General features: G+C 46.9%; 1 protein-coding gene across 1 annotated transcript; it reads left to right on the top strand.

Moving 5' to 3' along the window:
• Positions 1 to 360: 360 nt before the first annotated feature.
• Positions 361 to 2599, top strand: LOC132891116 (zinc finger BED domain-containing protein 4-like). Its single transcript, XM_060928579.1, has 2 exons — positions 361 to 1689; positions 1936 to 2599. Exons 1-2 carry the CDS (start codon positions 365 to 367, stop codon positions 2429 to 2431), a joined length of 1821 nt encoding a protein of 606 aa, XP_060784562.1. The 5' UTR covers positions 361 to 364; the 3' UTR covers positions 2432 to 2599.
• The last annotated feature ends 16121 nt before the right edge of the window (positions 2600 to 18720 follow it).

Raw genomic sequence — 18720 nt, forward strand, 5'->3', positions numbered from 1 at the left:
ACTTGTTAGAGTTAACTTATTTATGTAGCATTCTCGATCTTGTAACGACAATTGTTTTGCATAATCTGACAGCTCATAATGCCGGTCTATGAGCAGCGCCATTGTTTCTGAGTCCAGGCTGCGCGTGCATCCTGGCAACGGTCGGTTTGTTTACAAACATGCGAAGGGGTCTATAGAGTGGATGATAATGATGCACCGATCGATCGGCTGCCGATCATGATCGGCCGATATTGCCCAAAAATAGCCTGATCGGCGATCGGAAAAACATGCCGATCAAAAAGCCGATCGCGTGACGTAAATTATTAGCGACGTTTAAAACTGGCAAGCGCGCAACCATAGCCTACAAGTGCATATCGACAACGCGATGACTTCTCCTGTCTGGACTTTCTTTAAAGTGAGTGAGGCAGATGTGAAACTTGCTGTATGCAATGTATGCAATGACGCAATACCTCGAGGTGGAAGTACCCCTCGACAGTTCAACACCACTAACCTCATTAGGCATCTTAGAATTCGCCATTCAACTGAATATGCCGAGTACGAGAAACTTGTCAAGCCGAAGGCAACCGGTTCATCCCCATCCCCCAGCCAGCCGACTTTGAGCGAAAGTTTACATCGACGTGAACCATACAGCAGAGAAAGTAAGAGGTGGAAAGACATCACGTCTAAGGTTATGGAATTCGTTTGCCTAGGTGAACAGCCACTATCTGTTGTGGAGGAGAAATCTTTCCGTCGAATGATGACCTGTCTTGATCCCCGTTACGACGCCCCAAGCAGGAGATATCTAACTGATGTATGTCTCCCTCAGTTGTACCAAACTGTGTACGCACACATTGAAACCCTTCTGAAGGCTAACGTATCCATTAGTTTCACCAGCGATATTTGGAGTGCAGACGCATGCCCAATGTCTCTACTTAGCTTAACAGCGCACTTTATTGATGCTAATTTTGAAAGACACAACATTGTGCTACACTGTCAGGAGTTCACGGGGTCTCACTCCGCGGAGGCTTTGGTGGGGGCTTATCGCTGTATGTTTCAGTCATGGGGGATCCAAACGGAGCGAATCCACGCCATTCTAACCGATAATGCAAAAAACATGCAAAAAGCCATGAGAGACGCAGATTTCCCTGGGCTCCCATGTATGGCTCACACGCTACAGTTGGCGGTACATGAGGGAATACTGTCTCAGCGCTCCATCTCGGATATTGTAGCATCAGGAAGACGCATTATTGGACACTTCAAACACTCTCCCTTGGCATACAGTCGACTGGAGAGCTGTCAGAAGCAACTCGGCCAGCCAATTAAAAAACTCCGCCAAGATGTACCAACGCGCTGGAATAGTTCTTTCTACATGCTCCAGAGTCTCTTGGAGCAGAAACTGGCCCTCGCATCATATGCAGCAGAATACGAATTGCCATGCAACTTCACAGTCCACCAATGGAAATTGATTGAAAACACAATAACCATCCTGGCCCCGTTTGAAGAGCTAACCAAAGAAATCAGCTCATCCACTGCGTCCGCTGCGGACGTAATTCCATGCATCCGAGCGCTCACTCGTCTACTTGAGAAAACAACTGAGACGGACCATGGCGTGAAGACGGCGAAATCAGTGCTACTGGAAGCTGTCCGACGACGATTCGCTGACATTGATGCACAGAAGTTGTACACAATAGCTACAATGCTAGACCCGAGGTAAGAGACACGTCCTGACCCAATTAAGTTGCCTATATTCCTGAAGCCCAACAATACAATATATAATATAATATAATATAATATAATATAATATAATATAATATAATATAATATAATATAAATGTAAAATATCAGCTGGCAATGGATGTATTTTTTTCTAGGCTACCTGACTGAAATGAATGTTATTTTGCATATCACTATAACCTAATCAATTTCTCGTTTTCATTTTTGTTATGTCTGTTTTAGGTATAAAGACAGATATTTCTCAGAGGCACTCAAACCATCTTTCCATGAACAGCTTCAGAACGCCCTTGAAACCAGCCACCCTGAACTACCCATCACTACAAGCACTGTGGAGCAACCCAGTTCCAGCAAGTCAACTGACAAGACCCCACCTGCCTGCTCTTTGCAGGCAATGTTCGCAGAGTTAGTCGATGAGGTAGCAGGGCAGAGTGAGCAGGAAATTACCATTATCACCCAGGTCAGCCAGTACATGGCAGAGTCTGTATTGCAGCGCAGTTCAAACCCACTTGCCTATTGGCAGCTGAATAAAGGCCGCTTCCCTGCACTTGCACAGACAGCAAGAGCCTATCTTTGTTCACCATGCACAAGTGTGGATAGTGAGCGGCTCTTTAGTACAGCTGCAAACATCATTGATGACAAAAGAAACCGTCTCACCCCCAAAAATGCAGAGATGCTCATAATGATCAAAAGAAACTTGACCCATGTTATTGGGCAGTGAAAGATTTTGTCCTTTGTGATAGTAGGCCTTGCACGTTTTGGTTTTGTGGCCAATTGTTTATTTTATCTTTAACCAGCATTAACAAGCCAGTTTTCAAGTAGCCCAAGTTTTTTGTAATGTGAGTTAGAAGCTGTCTGCTTGGCTTTCTAATGTTCTTTTATTTACATTTTGAATGGAAAGATTCATATTTATATTTTGAATGGTGACATGTTGTCACAAAGGCTACAGTAAAATAAAGGCATTCTGTGCATTTGAAGATTTTGACTTTTTTATATATATATATATATATATATATATATATATATATATATATATTAGTTCATTATTTTTAAAAAAAAATCGGCAGTGATCGGCAATCGGCAGATCAAGTTGTTTGGTGATCGGTATCGGTGATCGGCCCAAAAAATGGTGATCGGTGCATCACTAGTGGATGATATCTGTAATTTTTAAGATGGAGGAGGGCTGGTCTTGTGTTCCAATCTGGCAACCTTTCTGGTGACCTGCTGCTTTATTGAACACAGTTGTAGGTCTAAAGCTCTCAAAATGAGCTGTTAAACTCTATAATAAATGCTTGTACTTTGTCAACATTCAACTGCCTCTTGATTTCATTTGGTTTGAGGATATGTTGTGATGAATATCATCCTGACCGTCCAAAATCTATGGTCAAGAACCACTGCTGCATTTTAGCTCTCAGGACGCTCAGTAAAGTTGCTGCATTTTGTTGGTTTCACTCAGTGTGGGCTGTTTTGTGTGAGGCTTTCATGCAACTTGTAGTTATTGAGGTGGTGTCTGATAAAAATCTATTAAACTCAAGGAAATTTTAAAACTGTGATTTCTGGGGAATTCTTTGCCCTTCTTGCCATTCTCCTGACTTTTTCAGACGTTGATGTTTTTAGGATCTGACTGCCTCAGTGGCAAATGTTTATGGATCTGTTTTATATCTATTACATGCTGTAGTCACGTGTTACGCAGGCCGATGAGCATTGTTGAAAGCCCATCGGTTTTCCCCATGATGATGGATGAGATCAGATTTTTACCTCTGTGCAAAATAACACCTACCCCAGAGCTACAGGTAATTTTCCAAGGTAACAGTTTCCTAATATTAAGAGAAACAATTACAGTACATTGATTTTTATGGGTCCCACTAATTTTTACACTTATCTCGTCTCGTCTTCTTCCGCTTATCCAGGACCGGGTCGCGAAGGCAGCAGTCTAAGCATGGAAGCCCAAACTTCCCTTTCCCCAGACACCTCGGCCAGCTCCTCGGGAAGAACACCGAGGCGTTCCCAGGCCAGCCGAGAGACATAGTCCCTCCAGCGTGTCCTGGGTCTTCCCCGGGGCCTCCTCCCGGGGGGACATGCCTGGAACACCTCCCCAGGGAGGCGTCCAGGAGGCATCCGAAAAAGATGCCCGAGCCACCTCAGCTGGTTCCTCTCGATGTGGAGGAGCAGCGGCTCTACTCCGAGCTCCTCCCGAGTGACTGTGCTTCTCACCCTATCTCTAAGGGAGCGCCCAGCCACCCTGCGAAGGAAACTCATTTCAGCCGCTTGTATCCGCGATCTTGTTCTTTCTGTCATTACCCAAAGCTCATGACCATAGGTGAGAGTCGGAACGTAGATCGACCGGTAAATTGAGAGCTTCGCCTTTTGGCTCAGCTCCTTCTTCACCACGACGGACCGGTAAAGCGACCGCATCACTGCGGAGGCTGCACCGATCTGCCTGTCGATCTCACGCTCCGTCCTTCCCTCACTCGTGAACAAGATCCCGAGATACTTAAACTCCTCCACTTGAGGCAGGACTTCTCCACCAACCTGGAGAGGGCAAGCCACCCTTTTCCGGTCGAGAACCATGGCCTTGGACTTGGAGGTGCATTATTAATACGCTTGGAGGTGCAAACTTAATACGCTGCTCAGATACAAACATTTTTTTTCTGTAACATTTAAAACTGAGCTGAGCCAAAAGGCGAAGCTCTCAATTTACCGGTCGATCTACGTTCCGACTCTCAGTATTCTTATTTTACACTTATGTAAATAAGAATTGTGTATTTTACGCAATAATTCATGTCCATTCTCCTAAGGCGGGGAGGTGTTGTATAATTCTGGAGCTGGTTGTACACCATGAAATTCCTTTTGCAAGTGACTCAAATTATATATAAATGTACAATGTTTGCCCAAAGGTTTTTTAAATAAATATAGTGGAACCAAATGAACTATAATAATAGATTAAATGTCCTAAAAACTGAGTAATAAAGTCAAACACAAATAATCCAGATGAATCCTTAAGTACACTGGTGGAGTCTTGGACCCACTGACTCTCCAGTCCTGCTTAATGCACTGCACCAATGCTATAATTCATGTTCCTGGAATGAAATATTTACATCGTACGCTTGCCAAAAAAAGTTTGTCTTTCAACAGCAACCCCTGTGAGGCACTTCATTTCGACAAGTTGATGCCAATCTTCAGTGTTTGGGGATTTGCAGCCTTTTCACTCCAGACGTGAAGGAAAGTTTCATTTTTAGATTTGTCTCTGTCTGCATTGCCCAGATATCCTCAAGGCAGCTTTAAATCCGCATCAGCATGCGATAATAACAGCACAGGAGCCACATGGATTTAAACAGAGTGCAAAGAGAGGTGAGTCGATACACACATATGACGTTATTTTTCATCCAACTTGCCAAGGTTCTCAGAATCATGTCAGCGTTGAGATCATTCTAAAGTGTAAGTGTGGGTCATTTCACGGCAGAGCTTATGATGCTATATGGATCATTTACACACATGAATGTGACTCAGTAAGGCAAGAAGATTGGACTGGAACAAGAAATTGTGCAAAAATTAATGTTGCCTAAGAGACAAAAAGTCCAAGCAAGGTCCTCTCAAAGGAACAAAGGAACACTATCAGCAGATGCTTCCATCCCAAAGATGATTAAAAGTCTACTGACAAATTGTCTTCATTCATGATCAAGGCAAGAAAGTGAGGCAAGAAAAACAAACCAAGCTACTGTTTTGGTTTCGCTGTTTTGGCAGTTGTTATGATGATGTGCACTTCTTTTCAGATGGATGTGTGGGAGTAGAACCAGCAGTCATATGCACATACACAAGGAAATGTGATCTACAAACAACCACATACAGCCCTGTGTAAAAGTCTGAGGCACATATAAAGAAATGTTGTTGACCAAACATGGCTTAAAAATAATGATATGAAATGTTTCAACATAAAAAAATGCTATAAACAGTAATCAGTGAGCCATAATAACTGAAACAAAGTCAGTATTGGGTGTGAGGCGACCCTTTGCTTTAAAAAAAAAAAATCCATCTCAGGTCCAGTGAGGTCAGTTTTATGTGGAAATGATCTGTAGGTTTTCCGGAGCATCTTACAGAACCAGCCACAGTTCTTCTGGACACTTTGACTGTCACACTCACTTCTTCATTTTACACCAAAACCCAGCAGCCTTCATTATGCTTTCTTTTTTCATCTGAAGAGAGCTCTCTTATGGAATACGCTGCTCAGATACAAACATTTTTTTTCTGTAACATTTAATTTTTTGCTGGAAAACAAACATTTGGACTCTAAAATGTTTTTGTACTGACTCGATAATGTAGAAATCTCATCTCATTATCTGTAGCCGCTTTATCCTTCTACAGGGTCGCAGGCGAGCTGGATCCTATCCCAGCTGACTGCGGGCGAAAGGCGGGGTTCACCCTGGACAAGTCGCCAGGTCATCACAGGGCTGACACATAGACACAGACAACCATTCACACTCACATTCACACCTACGCTCAATTTAGAGTCACCAGTTAACCTAACCTGCATGTCTTTGGACTGTGGGGGAAACCGGAGCACCCGGAGGAAACCCACGCGGACACGGGGAGAACATGCAAACTCCACACAGAAAGGCCCTCGCCAGCCACGGGGCTCAAACCCGGACCTTCTTGCTGTGAGGCGACAGCGCTAACCACTACACCACCGTGCCGCCCCTAATGTAGAAATCATAAAATAGAAATCTAACAAAGTTTGTATAAAAAAAAACAAACAGGGTGGCTAAAACTTTTGCACAGTACTGTAAATCTCAGTGAGATATTTCATTCCATTCCCATGCCTACATTTTGATTATGTATCTACAATTGCATATGAAAATTGTCCAAATCAGGTGTGAAAAGATTGTGGGAAGATTGGATGTTTGTGTTCACGCAGCTCTGTGTCACAGTGCAGGCACTTACAGACGTATGCGCAGAAGAGGAGTGTAGAGCAAACAGTGAACAAGCCAAAACGTGAGACGTGAATCAGGGTCGAAGAACTAGCAATGGTCGGGTGAACGGCAAACAGGGCAAACGAGGACAGGCAAGAGAGTAAATGAGAGAGGAGAAGCTAAAATAGAGAAAACGTGCATCAGTCAGAAATAAACAAGGCTCGGTATGTAGTGGGAAAGGCAGAATGATACTTCGCAGTGAAGTGGTGTGAAAATGGAGTTTAAATCGGCAGAGGGACTAATAGGGTGATGAGTGACAGCTGTGGTTAATAGTTAGGAAACGAAGGGCGCTGTGAGTTCTGGGAAGTGTAGTTCATAGAGTCCATGTTTGTAGTGGTCGAAATCAGCAGGTTTACTGACAGAGCCCTCCCCCAGGAGCTACCACCGGGAGCTACAGATTTGCTAGGGCGACCCCTACCTCTGGGTTCAGGTTTGTCTGGATGTGTGGCATGGAATTCTTGCTTAAGAAGTGGATCAAGGACGTCCTTGGCGGGAACCCAGCTCTGTTCCTTGGGTCTGTAACCCTCCCAATCTACCAGGTACTTGATCTGCCCTCTTCATCGTTTAGAGTTGATGATCTTGTTGACCTGGTAGATGGGTTCGTCCTCCAGGTCAAGGGCTGGGTGTTCCCGGCTGGGTGTGTTTTCAGTGAGAGGGCCCGGGATAGCAGGTTTCAAACAGGATACTTGAAATGTGGGTGATAGTCTGCTGTGAGGGGGGAGCTCTAGCCGATACAACACTTCGTTGATGCGTTTTGTGACTTTGAATGGCCTGATATATCTTGGTTATAATTTCTTGCAGGAATTGGATTCTTGGAGATTTTTGGTTGCAATCCATACTCTGTCCCCTGGGTTGTATATGGGTGTTTCTGCTCAGTGTTTGTCCACATACTCTTTGTACTTGGCATTGACCATTTCAATACGTTGGTGTACTTCTTCCCAAACTGTTTGGTTGCGTGAGACCCAGTCCTCTATGGCTTGAACTTGGTTGGATGAGTCATCCCAAGGGAACAGGGGTGGCTGGTAGCCGAGTATGCACTGAAATGGTGTTAATTGGGTTGCCGAGTGCTTGAGGGAGTTCTGTGCATACTCAGCCCAGGGAAGGAAACGTGCCCAGTCCCCCTGGTTGTGCATACAGAATATTCTTAAGAAACAGCCAATCTCCTGATTTGCCCTTTCGACTTGGCTGTTGGACTGAGGATGGTATCCAGATGTGAGACTCACCGACACTCCTAATCTCTCCATGAAGTTCTTCCCGAAGCGTGAAGTGAACTGTGCACCCCGGTCACTGACAATGTCTTCCGGGAGACCATAATAACAGAACACTTGCTGGAACAACAGTTTTGTAGTTTGGGACGCTGTGGGGATGCCAGGTAATGGAATGAGTCTGAGGGCTTTGGAAAAACGGTCGATGGTTACCATGATGGTTGTGTTACCTAGTGAAGGGGGAAGGTCGGTGATGAAATCAATGGCGATGTGGGACCAGGGTCTCTGAGGAACCAGGAGGGGACAAAATTTGCCAGCTGGAGGTGTTCTGGGAACTTTGGCTTGGGCACAGGTGGAACATGAGGAGATGAATTGGTTGATTTCTGTGAGCATGTTTCCCACCAATACTTATTCCTGATCATCTGATGGGTGCGTTGGCTGCCAGGATGTCCAGTGGCTGGTGAGGTGCGTTGGCTGCCAGGATGCGTGGCTCCCTTCAGCCAGTGTCGCCACTCCTCAAGGGCCAGTTTTATGGCAAGTAGTTCTCGGTTTCCCACATCATAGTTTCTTTCCGCTGAGGAGAGTTTCTTGGAAAAGAATGCTACTGGATGGAGTTTCTGTTTTTCTCCGAAACGTTGCAATCTCCAACTCCCCTGTCAGATGCGTCAACCTCTAAAATGAAGGGTTTGGTTGGATCTGGATGTTGCAAGATGGGAGCTGAGGTGAAGGCTTGCTTGAGTACCGAAAGCTTCTTCCACCGCAGGGTTCCAGTGAAGACGCTTGGGTCCCTTCTTAAGTAGCGATGTTAGTGCGACAGCGATGGAGCTGAAACCCCGAATAAAATGGTGGTAGAAGTTGGTGAAACCTAGGAAATGTTGGAGTTCCTTAACTGATGTGGGAGTGAGCCAAGACGTGACCGCAGAGACCTTGGATGCATCCATGCTAACACCTTCGGAGCTGATGATGTAGCCCAGGAACGATATATGGTGCTGATGGAACTCGCACTTCTCTGCTTTGACGTAGAGGTGGTTATGAAGTAGACATTTCAGGACCGTCCTAATGTGTTTGATGTGACTCTTCATCCAGGGAATATATTAAGATGTCGTTGATGTAGGCGATGGCATATCTGCCTAGCATGTCCCATAACACATCAGTGATGAGACACTGGAACACACTAGGTGCCGAAGAGAGGCCATATGGCATTACCCGGTACTCAAAATGGCTGGAGGTCATACTAAATGCTGTCTTCCATTCGTCACCTTTCTTTATTTGGATGAGGTTGTACGCGCTGTGCAAGTCAAGCTTGGAGAAGGTCTAGGCCAACTTGAGTTGTTCTAAGGCTGCTGGAACCAGAGGAAGTGGAAAAGGGTATTTCACTGACACTTGATTCAACCCTCTATAGTCAATGCAAGGACGAAGGCCACCACCATGTTTCTCCACAAAGAAGAAGCCTGGTGAAACTGGAGATTTAGATGGACGGATGTATCCCTGTTTGAGGGCTTTCAGATGTATTCCTCCATAGCAGATTGCTGCTTCTGAGAGAGAGGGTAGATGCGCCCTTTAGGTGGTGATGTGCCCGGTAGAAGGTCGATAGCGCAGTCGTAAGGCCTATGAGGTGGTAACCCGCAAGCTTTACCCTTACTAAAAACCACCTTGAGGTCCAGATAACACTCGGGAACATTGTCCATGGAGTCAGACTGGGGGCTCTCCACAGAAGTGGAAGTAAGTGTGATCTTGGGACAAGAGATGCAGCCTTGAAAACATGTGGGTGACCATTGCAGAATCTCCTTGTTCTGCCAAGAAATCAAGGGGCCGTGGAATTGCAGCCAAGGATAACCCAGAATGATGTCATGTTGGTTGGTGGTGATGACAAAGTGAAATGAGCTCCAAATGAAGAATGCTTACTTGGACATGGATGGGAGTGGTGCGCTGAGAGACTCAACCCTCCCTTATGGGTCCTCCGTCGATTGTGCTGATGTTGAGCAGACTTTGAAGTGGGGTTGTGGACAAGTTGAACTTCTGGACGACCATGCTGCTGATAAAGTTCTCCTCTGTTCCTGAGTCTATGAGGGGAGAGAGGATGTGGGTAGCAGAAGTCAACTTCAACACAGCAACTTGGAATGACTTGGAAGTAAACCTGCAAGTGGGACTTACGTGGTATGGAGGACATTCTGCAGAAGCTGAGAGAGGAGGACGAATGGGGCAGCAGTTGAGCTGATGTTCCGAACTCCCGCAGTAAAAACATAGTCCCTCCCTTCTCCTCCTAATGTGCTCGGAGTGTGTTAACCAGGTGTGGGAGATCTCCATAGCAGAGTTCTCTTCCGGGGTATGAGCAGGCTTCCCAGCCTCTTGTAAAGAGGGACAGTGAGTCAGAAGATTGCTCAAATGGATTGCAAGGTCAATGAGAGAATCCAGTGTCAACTGTTCATCTCGGCAGGTGAGCTCACTCAGTATTTCCGGATGTAGCCCCTTGTGAAAGACTGCTTTAAGTGCAGGCTCATTCCATCCACTAGCAGCTGCTAGTGTTCTGAATTCCAGCGCGTACTCCGCCACACTTCTGGAACCTTGTGACATGGTGAGTAAAATTTCACCTACTTCAATGCCTTCGGGTTCGTGGTCGAAAACCCTCTTAAACTGGACAAGAAACTGGCTTTCATGGGTCCATTGCCATTGTTCCAGATGACACTGGCCCATCGAAGGGCTTTACCTGTGAGAAAGGAGAGAAATTTAGCTATCTTGTGCTCATCAGACAGGTTAGGCATAGTAGCGAAGTATATTGAGCACTGGAGGGGGAAACCCTTACATGTGAGCGGATCTCCGGTGAATTTCTCCGGGGCAGGAAGTTGTAGCGCTGGGCTCGGAGCTGGGTCGGAACACAGTAGGAGGGCCTGCAACATCACAGTTGCTAGTTGTGACATCCTAGTGTTGAGGTCAGCTAGCATCTGCTGATGCTCTCCTAGCAAGCGTCCCTGAGCATGGAGAGCTGTCTGCTTCGCCTCTTCCACTACATCCATGATGGCGAAGTATCCTGTCACGGTGCAGGCACTTACAGACGTATGCGCAGAAGAGGAGTGTAGAGCAAACAGTGAACAAGCCAAAACGTGAGACGTGAATCAGGGTTGAAGAACTAGCAATGGTCGGGTGAACGGCAAACAGGGCAAACGAGGACAGGCAAGAGAGTAAACGAAAGAGGAGAAGCTAAAGTCAAGAAAACGTGCGTCAATCAGAAATAAACAGTGCTCAGTGTAGCAGTCCATGTAGGTGGGTGGAGCACAGAAGGACGGCAGGACAGAACTGTTTTAACAAAACTCTCTTTTATTTGCACTTTTCAGTTGCAAACACACACTCAGACACACACACACACACCCACACCCACACATCAGCCGTCTGGTTGTGGAGAGAGTCCCTCTGCTCTCACTGTCTCTCCTTAAGAAGGGCGCGGTCACTGGGAAGACACACAAACATATCAATTAACAACAGGTGTAGTGATTCTGCCACTTAACTTCCCCGACTCCGCCCTCCTGTCACAGACCGATGCTAGACCACGCCTCTGCTGCCACATACGCCCACCGCCCGACTCAGGCCGGGCAGCCGTCCGGCCCACAGCCGACTCCCCCCCCCCCCCCCCCCCTTGACGGGAGAGGAAGTCCGCCACGACCATCTGCGCCCCCGGCCTGTGGATCACCTTGAAGTTAAAGGGTTGGAGTGCCAGATACCAACGGGTGATCCGCGCATTGGCATCCTTCATGCGGTGGAGCCACTGGAGGGGCGCGTGGTCCGAACAGAGGGTGAAAAGGCATCCCAGCAGGTAGTACCGGAGGGCGAGGACCGCCCACTTGATCGCCAGGCACTCCTTCTCGATGGTACTGTAGCGCCCCTCATGCACGGACAGCTTGCGGCTAATGTACAAGACGGGGCGATCCTCCCCCTCCACCTGCTGGGACAAAACGGCCCCCAGCCCTCTGTCCGACGCATCCGTCTGCAACATAAAGGGGAGAGAAAAGTCAGGGGAGTGTAAAAGTGGCCCCCCACACAGTGCAGCCTTAACCTTAGAAAAAGCCCGCTGGCATTGCTCCGTCCACTGGACCGGATCTGGTGCCCCCTTTTTAGTCAGATCAGTCAGCGGGCTGGTGACGTCCGAATAATTAGGTATAAACCTACGATAGTAGCCAGCCAGCCCCAGGAACTGTCTCACCCCCTTTTTGGTCTTGGGCCTCGGGCAGGCCGCAATCGCTGCAGTCTTGTTAATTTGGGGACGCACCTGCCCGTTGCCCAAGTGGAAGCCCAGATACCGTACTTCCACCCGCCCAATTGCACACTTCTTCGGGTTGGCCGTGAGACCCGCCCGCCTCAGCGACCGAAGGACGGCCCTCAGGTGTTGTAGGTGCCACGGCCAGTCATTACTATAAATAATGATATCGTCTAAATACGTGGCCACATAGGTGGTGTGGGGGCAGAGGACCCTGTCCATCAGCCGCTGAAACGTAGCGGGCGCCCCATTCCCCCACCGCGGAGACGGGGGCCGGCGCCACCTCAGCCGGCCCGCCGCACCTGCGGTGCCCTTCCGTGTCTCCCTTCTGTGTCTGTCTCTCCCCCCCCCCCCTCAGGTGAGTGAGCCCCAGAGCACTAGTGCAGAGAGGAAGCCCGGGCCGGTTTGCTGGCACTGCGGGGAACCGGGCCACCTCCAACAGCAGTGCTCGATAATGGTGGTGGGCGCGGTGGTTCGGATCCCCAACGCGCCAGGAGCCGCCCCCGATCAGGCCGGAGCGTATCGCATACCGGTGAGTATCCAAGGGGATACATATCAGGCGTTGGTGGATTCTGGCTGTAATCAGACCTCAATCCACCAAAACCTGGTGCAAGACGAGGCATTGGGGGGAGCACAATTGGTGAAGGTGTTGTGTGTGCACGGGGATGTTCACAACTACCCTTTAGTGTCGGTCCACATTATTTTCAGAGGGGAAAAATTTATAGTGAAGGCGGCGGTTAATCCTCACCTTACCCACTCTTTAATTTTGGGGACTGATTGGCCGGGATTTCGGGGTTTAATGACACAGTCAAGAGTGGGTCCTGCTGGCGGGGGCCCCGGGAAGAGTTCTCTTTTCTTCGTGAAGGACGGCAGGACAGAACTGTTTTAACAAAACTCTCTTTTATTTGCACTTTTCAGTTGCAAACACACACTCAGACACACGCACACACATCAGCCGTCTGGTTGTGGAGAGAGTCCCTCTGCTCTCTCTCTCTTTAAGAAGGGCGCGGTCACTGGGAAGACACACAAACACATCAATTAACAACAGGTGTAGTGATTCTGCCACTTAACTTCCCCGACTCCGCCCTCCTGTCACAGACCGATGCTAGACCACGCCCCCGCTGCCACACTCGGTATGTAGTGGGAAAGGCAGAATGATACTTCGCAGTGAAGTGGTGTGAGAATGGAGTTTATCAGCAGAGGGACTAATAGGGTGATGAGTGACAGCTGTGGTTAATAGTTAGGAAACGAAGGGCGCTGTGAGTTCTGGGAAGTGTAGTTCATAGAGTCCATGTTTGTAGTTTGGTCGAAATCAGCAGGTTTACTGACACTCTGAAGATATCAAGGCAATAAAATCAGATTTGTGCCACTTTGATCACAAAGTGATTGTACAGCAGGTTGTAGGTTCATTTGGGTCACTAACAAACACCGATGTGAATTGTCAGAGAAGGAAGATTGAATAAAACAATCGGAATGTTGCAGTAATGTTTTTACCAAATATAAACATCAGTTCAGTCACAGCTCCGAGGTTAAGGTTCCAGACAACTGACTGCAATGTTACAAGTACAAATCCTCGGACTCATAAAACGTCCACTGCTGGGCAAAGACCCATGATGAGGAAACAGAGAATGGCTGTCTCTACACACTGACATCAACTTCTTTAGGAAGTATAATGCTTGTCTAAATAAAAATGGTGAAGCGTTTGGATCGCTCACAGCATTTAACATTGTTGAGGAAATCTTGTTGAGGAAAGATGAGAATAAAGTGGACTAAAAATTAAGGAAAAGAGCACCATGTTCCGGTGCTGCTCAGACACCGTTATCAAGCAAGTGTTTGTAAGCTAAGTCAGTGTCAAAACATAAAAATACATTAGCATAATGCTAAACAAAAAGTAAGCATGTAAACATCTTGGTACACTGGAAGTTAAAGTACCAGAGAACAACATCAGAATCGCCGTACCATTCAAAGACCAGTGTTCAGCTAATGTCATCAGAAGGAGGTTACAGGGCCTGGGTAACAAGATAAATATTAGACAAGATGAATATTAAAATTCAAACAGTATTTGTGAGCCGCAAACTCAACGATGCACTGAAGCTGCAGGAGGAAAAAGCACCAATTATAAATCAGCAACAGGAGGTGTATAGGTTCACATGTGACTCTTGTGATGAGAGTTATACAGGTTATACCTGTAGACACCTGCATGAGCATATCGAAGAGGATAAAGGCGTGTCTTCAAGCATCAGTAAACACTATCAGACAGCACATGGGATTGAACCTAAAGTCATTAACAAGAACTGTGTTGTATTTAGAAAGTGTCAGAGTAAATTCAACAGCTTATTGTATGAAATGCATACATTAAAGAAAGAAGACCAACTCTCAAGTCTCACCGTGCAGTCGGACTCCTTAAAGGCCAAACTTTTTGTTTAGCAATCTGCTAATCTAATTTTGTATGTTTTGACATTGACTTAGCTTGCGAACGCTCGCTTGATCATGGTCTCCGAGTGGCACTGAAACATCACACTCTTTTCCTTAATTTTTAGTACACTTTGTTTTTCTAAATCTTGTAAAGATGAGAATGTTCATCATGATAAAGATTAAGCCATGGCAAGATAATAATTTAATGACTAATTAACTCCTGGGAGTTATTACACTTGCGATGTTCAAGCTGAAAATTTTCTTGTGTTTCTAGCGTCTTCATCAGACCAGTTTCTATGACAGTTGTCTGACGTTACCACAGTTCTGCCCTCTGTTTACAGCTTTTTAATTAATTCTACATGGTTTTCTGTGCAAAAATAAGGACAAATGTAAAACTCTGGGTTCATATTTTCCAAGGTTTCAGTTGTGTTATTGTCACATCAGTGTCACCTTTAGCCACAAGTTTTAATTCCCAGAATTCACCGCAGCCTCAGAGCATGGCCAAAAGTGACTCAGTTTCCACGAGCTACATCCATTACCATGTTCAACATCTCCAGACTTATAATTGCACACAATTAATCACAGTCACCCATATGCCTGTAGTAAATAGCCCAGACTCGAACATATGTACTCTTTTTGCGAAGTCTCACTCAAAACGTCTGTTTTCGCAATAAATCCAAGTGACAAGCAGAGTGTGTGTTGATTTCCTGCTTGTCGAATTCCTTTTTTGGGTACGTTTTGATTCTCATTTTGCCGATTCTAATCAGTTTGCTGATCTGCTGACCCGTTTCTGTTTTGAAATTGTGTCTTGGATGATGTACTTGGTGTTAATAGTTAACCTGCATAGTTAAGCAAACAAAAGTAGGACATTTATCAATACAGTATACACTGTAGAGTGCACAGTGTTGATTACAGGCATTTTATATGTCAAAAAATGCACAGGCTGTGATCATAACTGAAAAACCGTTCACTGATTTCTATTGCTTTGTTAGAATGTTCATGACTCACGTGCACTGAATTCAAATGTACAATCACCATTTCCCCCCACATCAGTCTCACTGTAAAACCCTGTAACACAGACATGAGAGTGTAAAAGTGTAAATCATGCCATCTGCTTTTCAGAGGTGTTGTACATTACTCTAACGAGGAAGCAGCTGTGCTCAGAAAGTGAAGAGTCTTTTGTCTAACGTCCCTTGACTCACAGCTTTAGTTGGCACGAATGCCACAGGGACGACCTGAATTTCTCCCTGAAGCTCTGATGATTCATCTTTTTTTCAAAGTGAGCTACAAATTTTGCCTTCAGTTGAGGCATGACTGAAACACCATTGCAATTAGATCGTTGAGGCAAAAGCAGTTTGAATTTCAAGCCACAAGCTGTTCCAAATCGCAGGTACAATAGTGTTATAACAAGTCCTTCAGGCAATCTACTTAGCGTTTCATATGTCTTCTCAAAAATGAGACAATAGATGTTCATAATAATAATAATAAAATGGTTTTCAGAGCGCCACACTAAGTCTCAGCACTCTTACAAACTTAGAAAATAAAAGTAACTCAAATCAACAGTATTTTACAAACAAATGTTTTGAGCAGAGATTTAAAGTTGATTAAACCCTCTGCAGTGCACATGTTGATTGGAATTGAATTCCAAAGTCTTGGGGCACAAACCATCGATGCTCTGTCTCCGTAGCTTTTTGTTTGATGATGGTACTGTGAGCAGACTTTGGTTAGATGATCTTAAGTTACGTTGAGGCTTGTAACTTGTCAAGAGTTCCTTAATGTATTCTGGTGCTTGAACGTTGAGACATTTATCTCAACGAGATAGAACTAGAGACCAGAGGTTTAAGCTGAGATACATGAAAGGTAGGGTGAACATGTCGCATGCTAAGTGGTAATACCAGTCTAACAGAACATGGATTGATTACCTTCTTGATGAGGAACGGTCCAAGGAACCTGGGTGCTAGCGTGCGAGAGATGGTCCTAAGTGGCAGGTGGCACGTGGAGAGCATAACTTGTTGACCTACTCAGTAGGTGGGTGCCTTGGAGCGACGTTTGTCGGCCTGCCTCTTGGATGCGAGCGTAGCGTGAATGAGTCTTCTCCGGGCCAATGCCCACGTCCTCCTGCAGCGGCGTATAAAGAGCTGGGCTGAGGGTATGGCAACCTCCTCTTCTTGGCTGGGGAATAGTGGTGATTGGTAGCCTAGTGAGCACTGGAACGGAGAGAGACCTGTGGCAGAGAAAGGGAGAGTGTTATGTGCATATTCGATCCAGGGTAGGTACTTGCTCCAAGAACTGGCATCCCTGGATGCCATGCACCTGAGTGCAACCTCCAAAGCTTGGTTTGCCCGTTCTGCCTGGCCGTTGGTCTGTGGGTGGAAGCCTGAGGAGAGACTACAGGTGTCTCTGATGAGTTTGCAGAAGGCTCTCCAGAACTGTGCATTGAACTGAGGACCCCGGTCAGAAACAATGTCAGTAGGCAGACCATGTAGGTGGAAAACATGGTGGATGAGTAGTTCTGTGGTCTCTTTGGCTGAGGGGAGCTTGGGCAGAGGAATGAAATGGACGGTCTTAGAAAAATGGTCAAACAGTGAGGATGCATGTGTTGCCACCTGAGTTGGGGAGTCCTGTGATGAAGTCCAGGGCGACGTGAGACCAAGGTCGATGCGGAGTTGGAAGGGGTCTTAGTAAGCCGGCAGGGGGTTGATTATCTGTCTTGTTCCAGGAGCAAGACAGAGCCTTGGTGGAACTCTCTCTTTTCCGCCTTGATGAACAACTTGTTCTCAAGCAGGCGCTGGAGGACCTGCCAGATGTGACCCCAATGTTCCTCCAGGGAGCGGGAGAAGATCAGGATGTCATCCAGGTACATGAAAATGAAGATGTTTAGGAAGTCCCTTAAGACGTCATTAACGAGTGCCTGGAAGACTGCGGGCACGTTGGTCAGGCTGAAAGGTACCATGAGGTACTCGTAGTGACCAGTGGTGGTGTTAAAGGCCGTCTTCCACTCGTCCCCCTCCCTGATCCTGACGAGATGGTATGCATTGCGTAGATCTAGCTTGGTGAATACCTTGGCTCCCTGGAGTAGTTCAAAAGCCGTGGTCATGAGCGGTAGCGGGTAGTGGTTCTTGACCATGATGGCGTTGAGACCCCGATAGTCAATGCAGGGGTGGAGCAACTTGTCCTTTTCCATGAAGAAGAATCCCGCCCCTGCTGGGGAGGAGGAAGGGCGGATGATCCCAGCTGCCAAAGATTCGGAGATGTACTTCTCCATAGCTTGCCTTTTGATGGGAGAGAGAGCGAGTAGAGTCGTCCTTTGGGTGGCGCTGTCCCAGGTAGGAGGTCAATTCCACAGTCATAGGGTCTGTGAGGAGGGAGGGAAACTGCTCGGGTCTTACCGGTACTGAAAACGAGTTTGAGATCCAGATATTCCAAAGGCACATGAGAGAGGTCAGGAACTCGCTGGCTGAAGGCTGTGGTGGTTTGGCGGGAGGCAGAACAGAGTTCAGACAGGAAGCTAAGCTGGACTGGCTCCAGCCTAGGATGGTGTCGTCAGCCCAGTTAAGGTGGGGGTTGTGCTGCATTAACCATGGTAATCCTAGGATGATGGGTACGTGGGGGTTGTTCATGACGTGAAGCTGGATGGTTTCTGAGTGGTTACCGGAAATCCTTAGGGTGAGCGGGGCGGTAAGGTGGGTAATGCTGGTCAAGCCGGTGCCATTGAATGTCAGGACTGTGAGAGGGATGATAAGAGCAAGTAGCGGGATTCCCAGATGCTTGGCAGTGGCGGAGCAGATCAGATTCCCAGCCGGACAGAGAGCGGTCAAAAGTTTGCCTCATCTCCTTGGAGAAATCCTTGAAACTGGAACAAAAGGGTGCATTGGCATCCCAGACCACTGTTCCCCACTCTCTGGCCTTGCCGGTGAGGAGCATTATTGTATATGCTACCCGGGAGCGTTCTTTGGGGAAGGCCAGAGGTTGTAGCTCTAGGATCAACTAACATTGAGACAGAAATGATCTGCAAGTACCTGGTTCTCCCTTGTAGGGCTGAGGCGCTGGAAGTCTTGGTTTGTGGAGAAAGGCAGTGGCAGGAGCTGAAGTAGGAGACGGCTGAACAGGGGTAGGCACGGCTTGACAGCGCTGCATCTGCATGGTGAGAAGGTTGAGTGTGTTGGACAGGGTG

Source organism: Neoarius graeffei, chromosome 9 (assembly GCF_027579695.1).
Source record: "Neoarius graeffei isolate fNeoGra1 chromosome 9, fNeoGra1.pri, whole genome shotgun sequence".
NCBI lineage: Eukaryota > Metazoa > Chordata > Actinopteri > Siluriformes > Ariidae > Neoarius > Neoarius graeffei.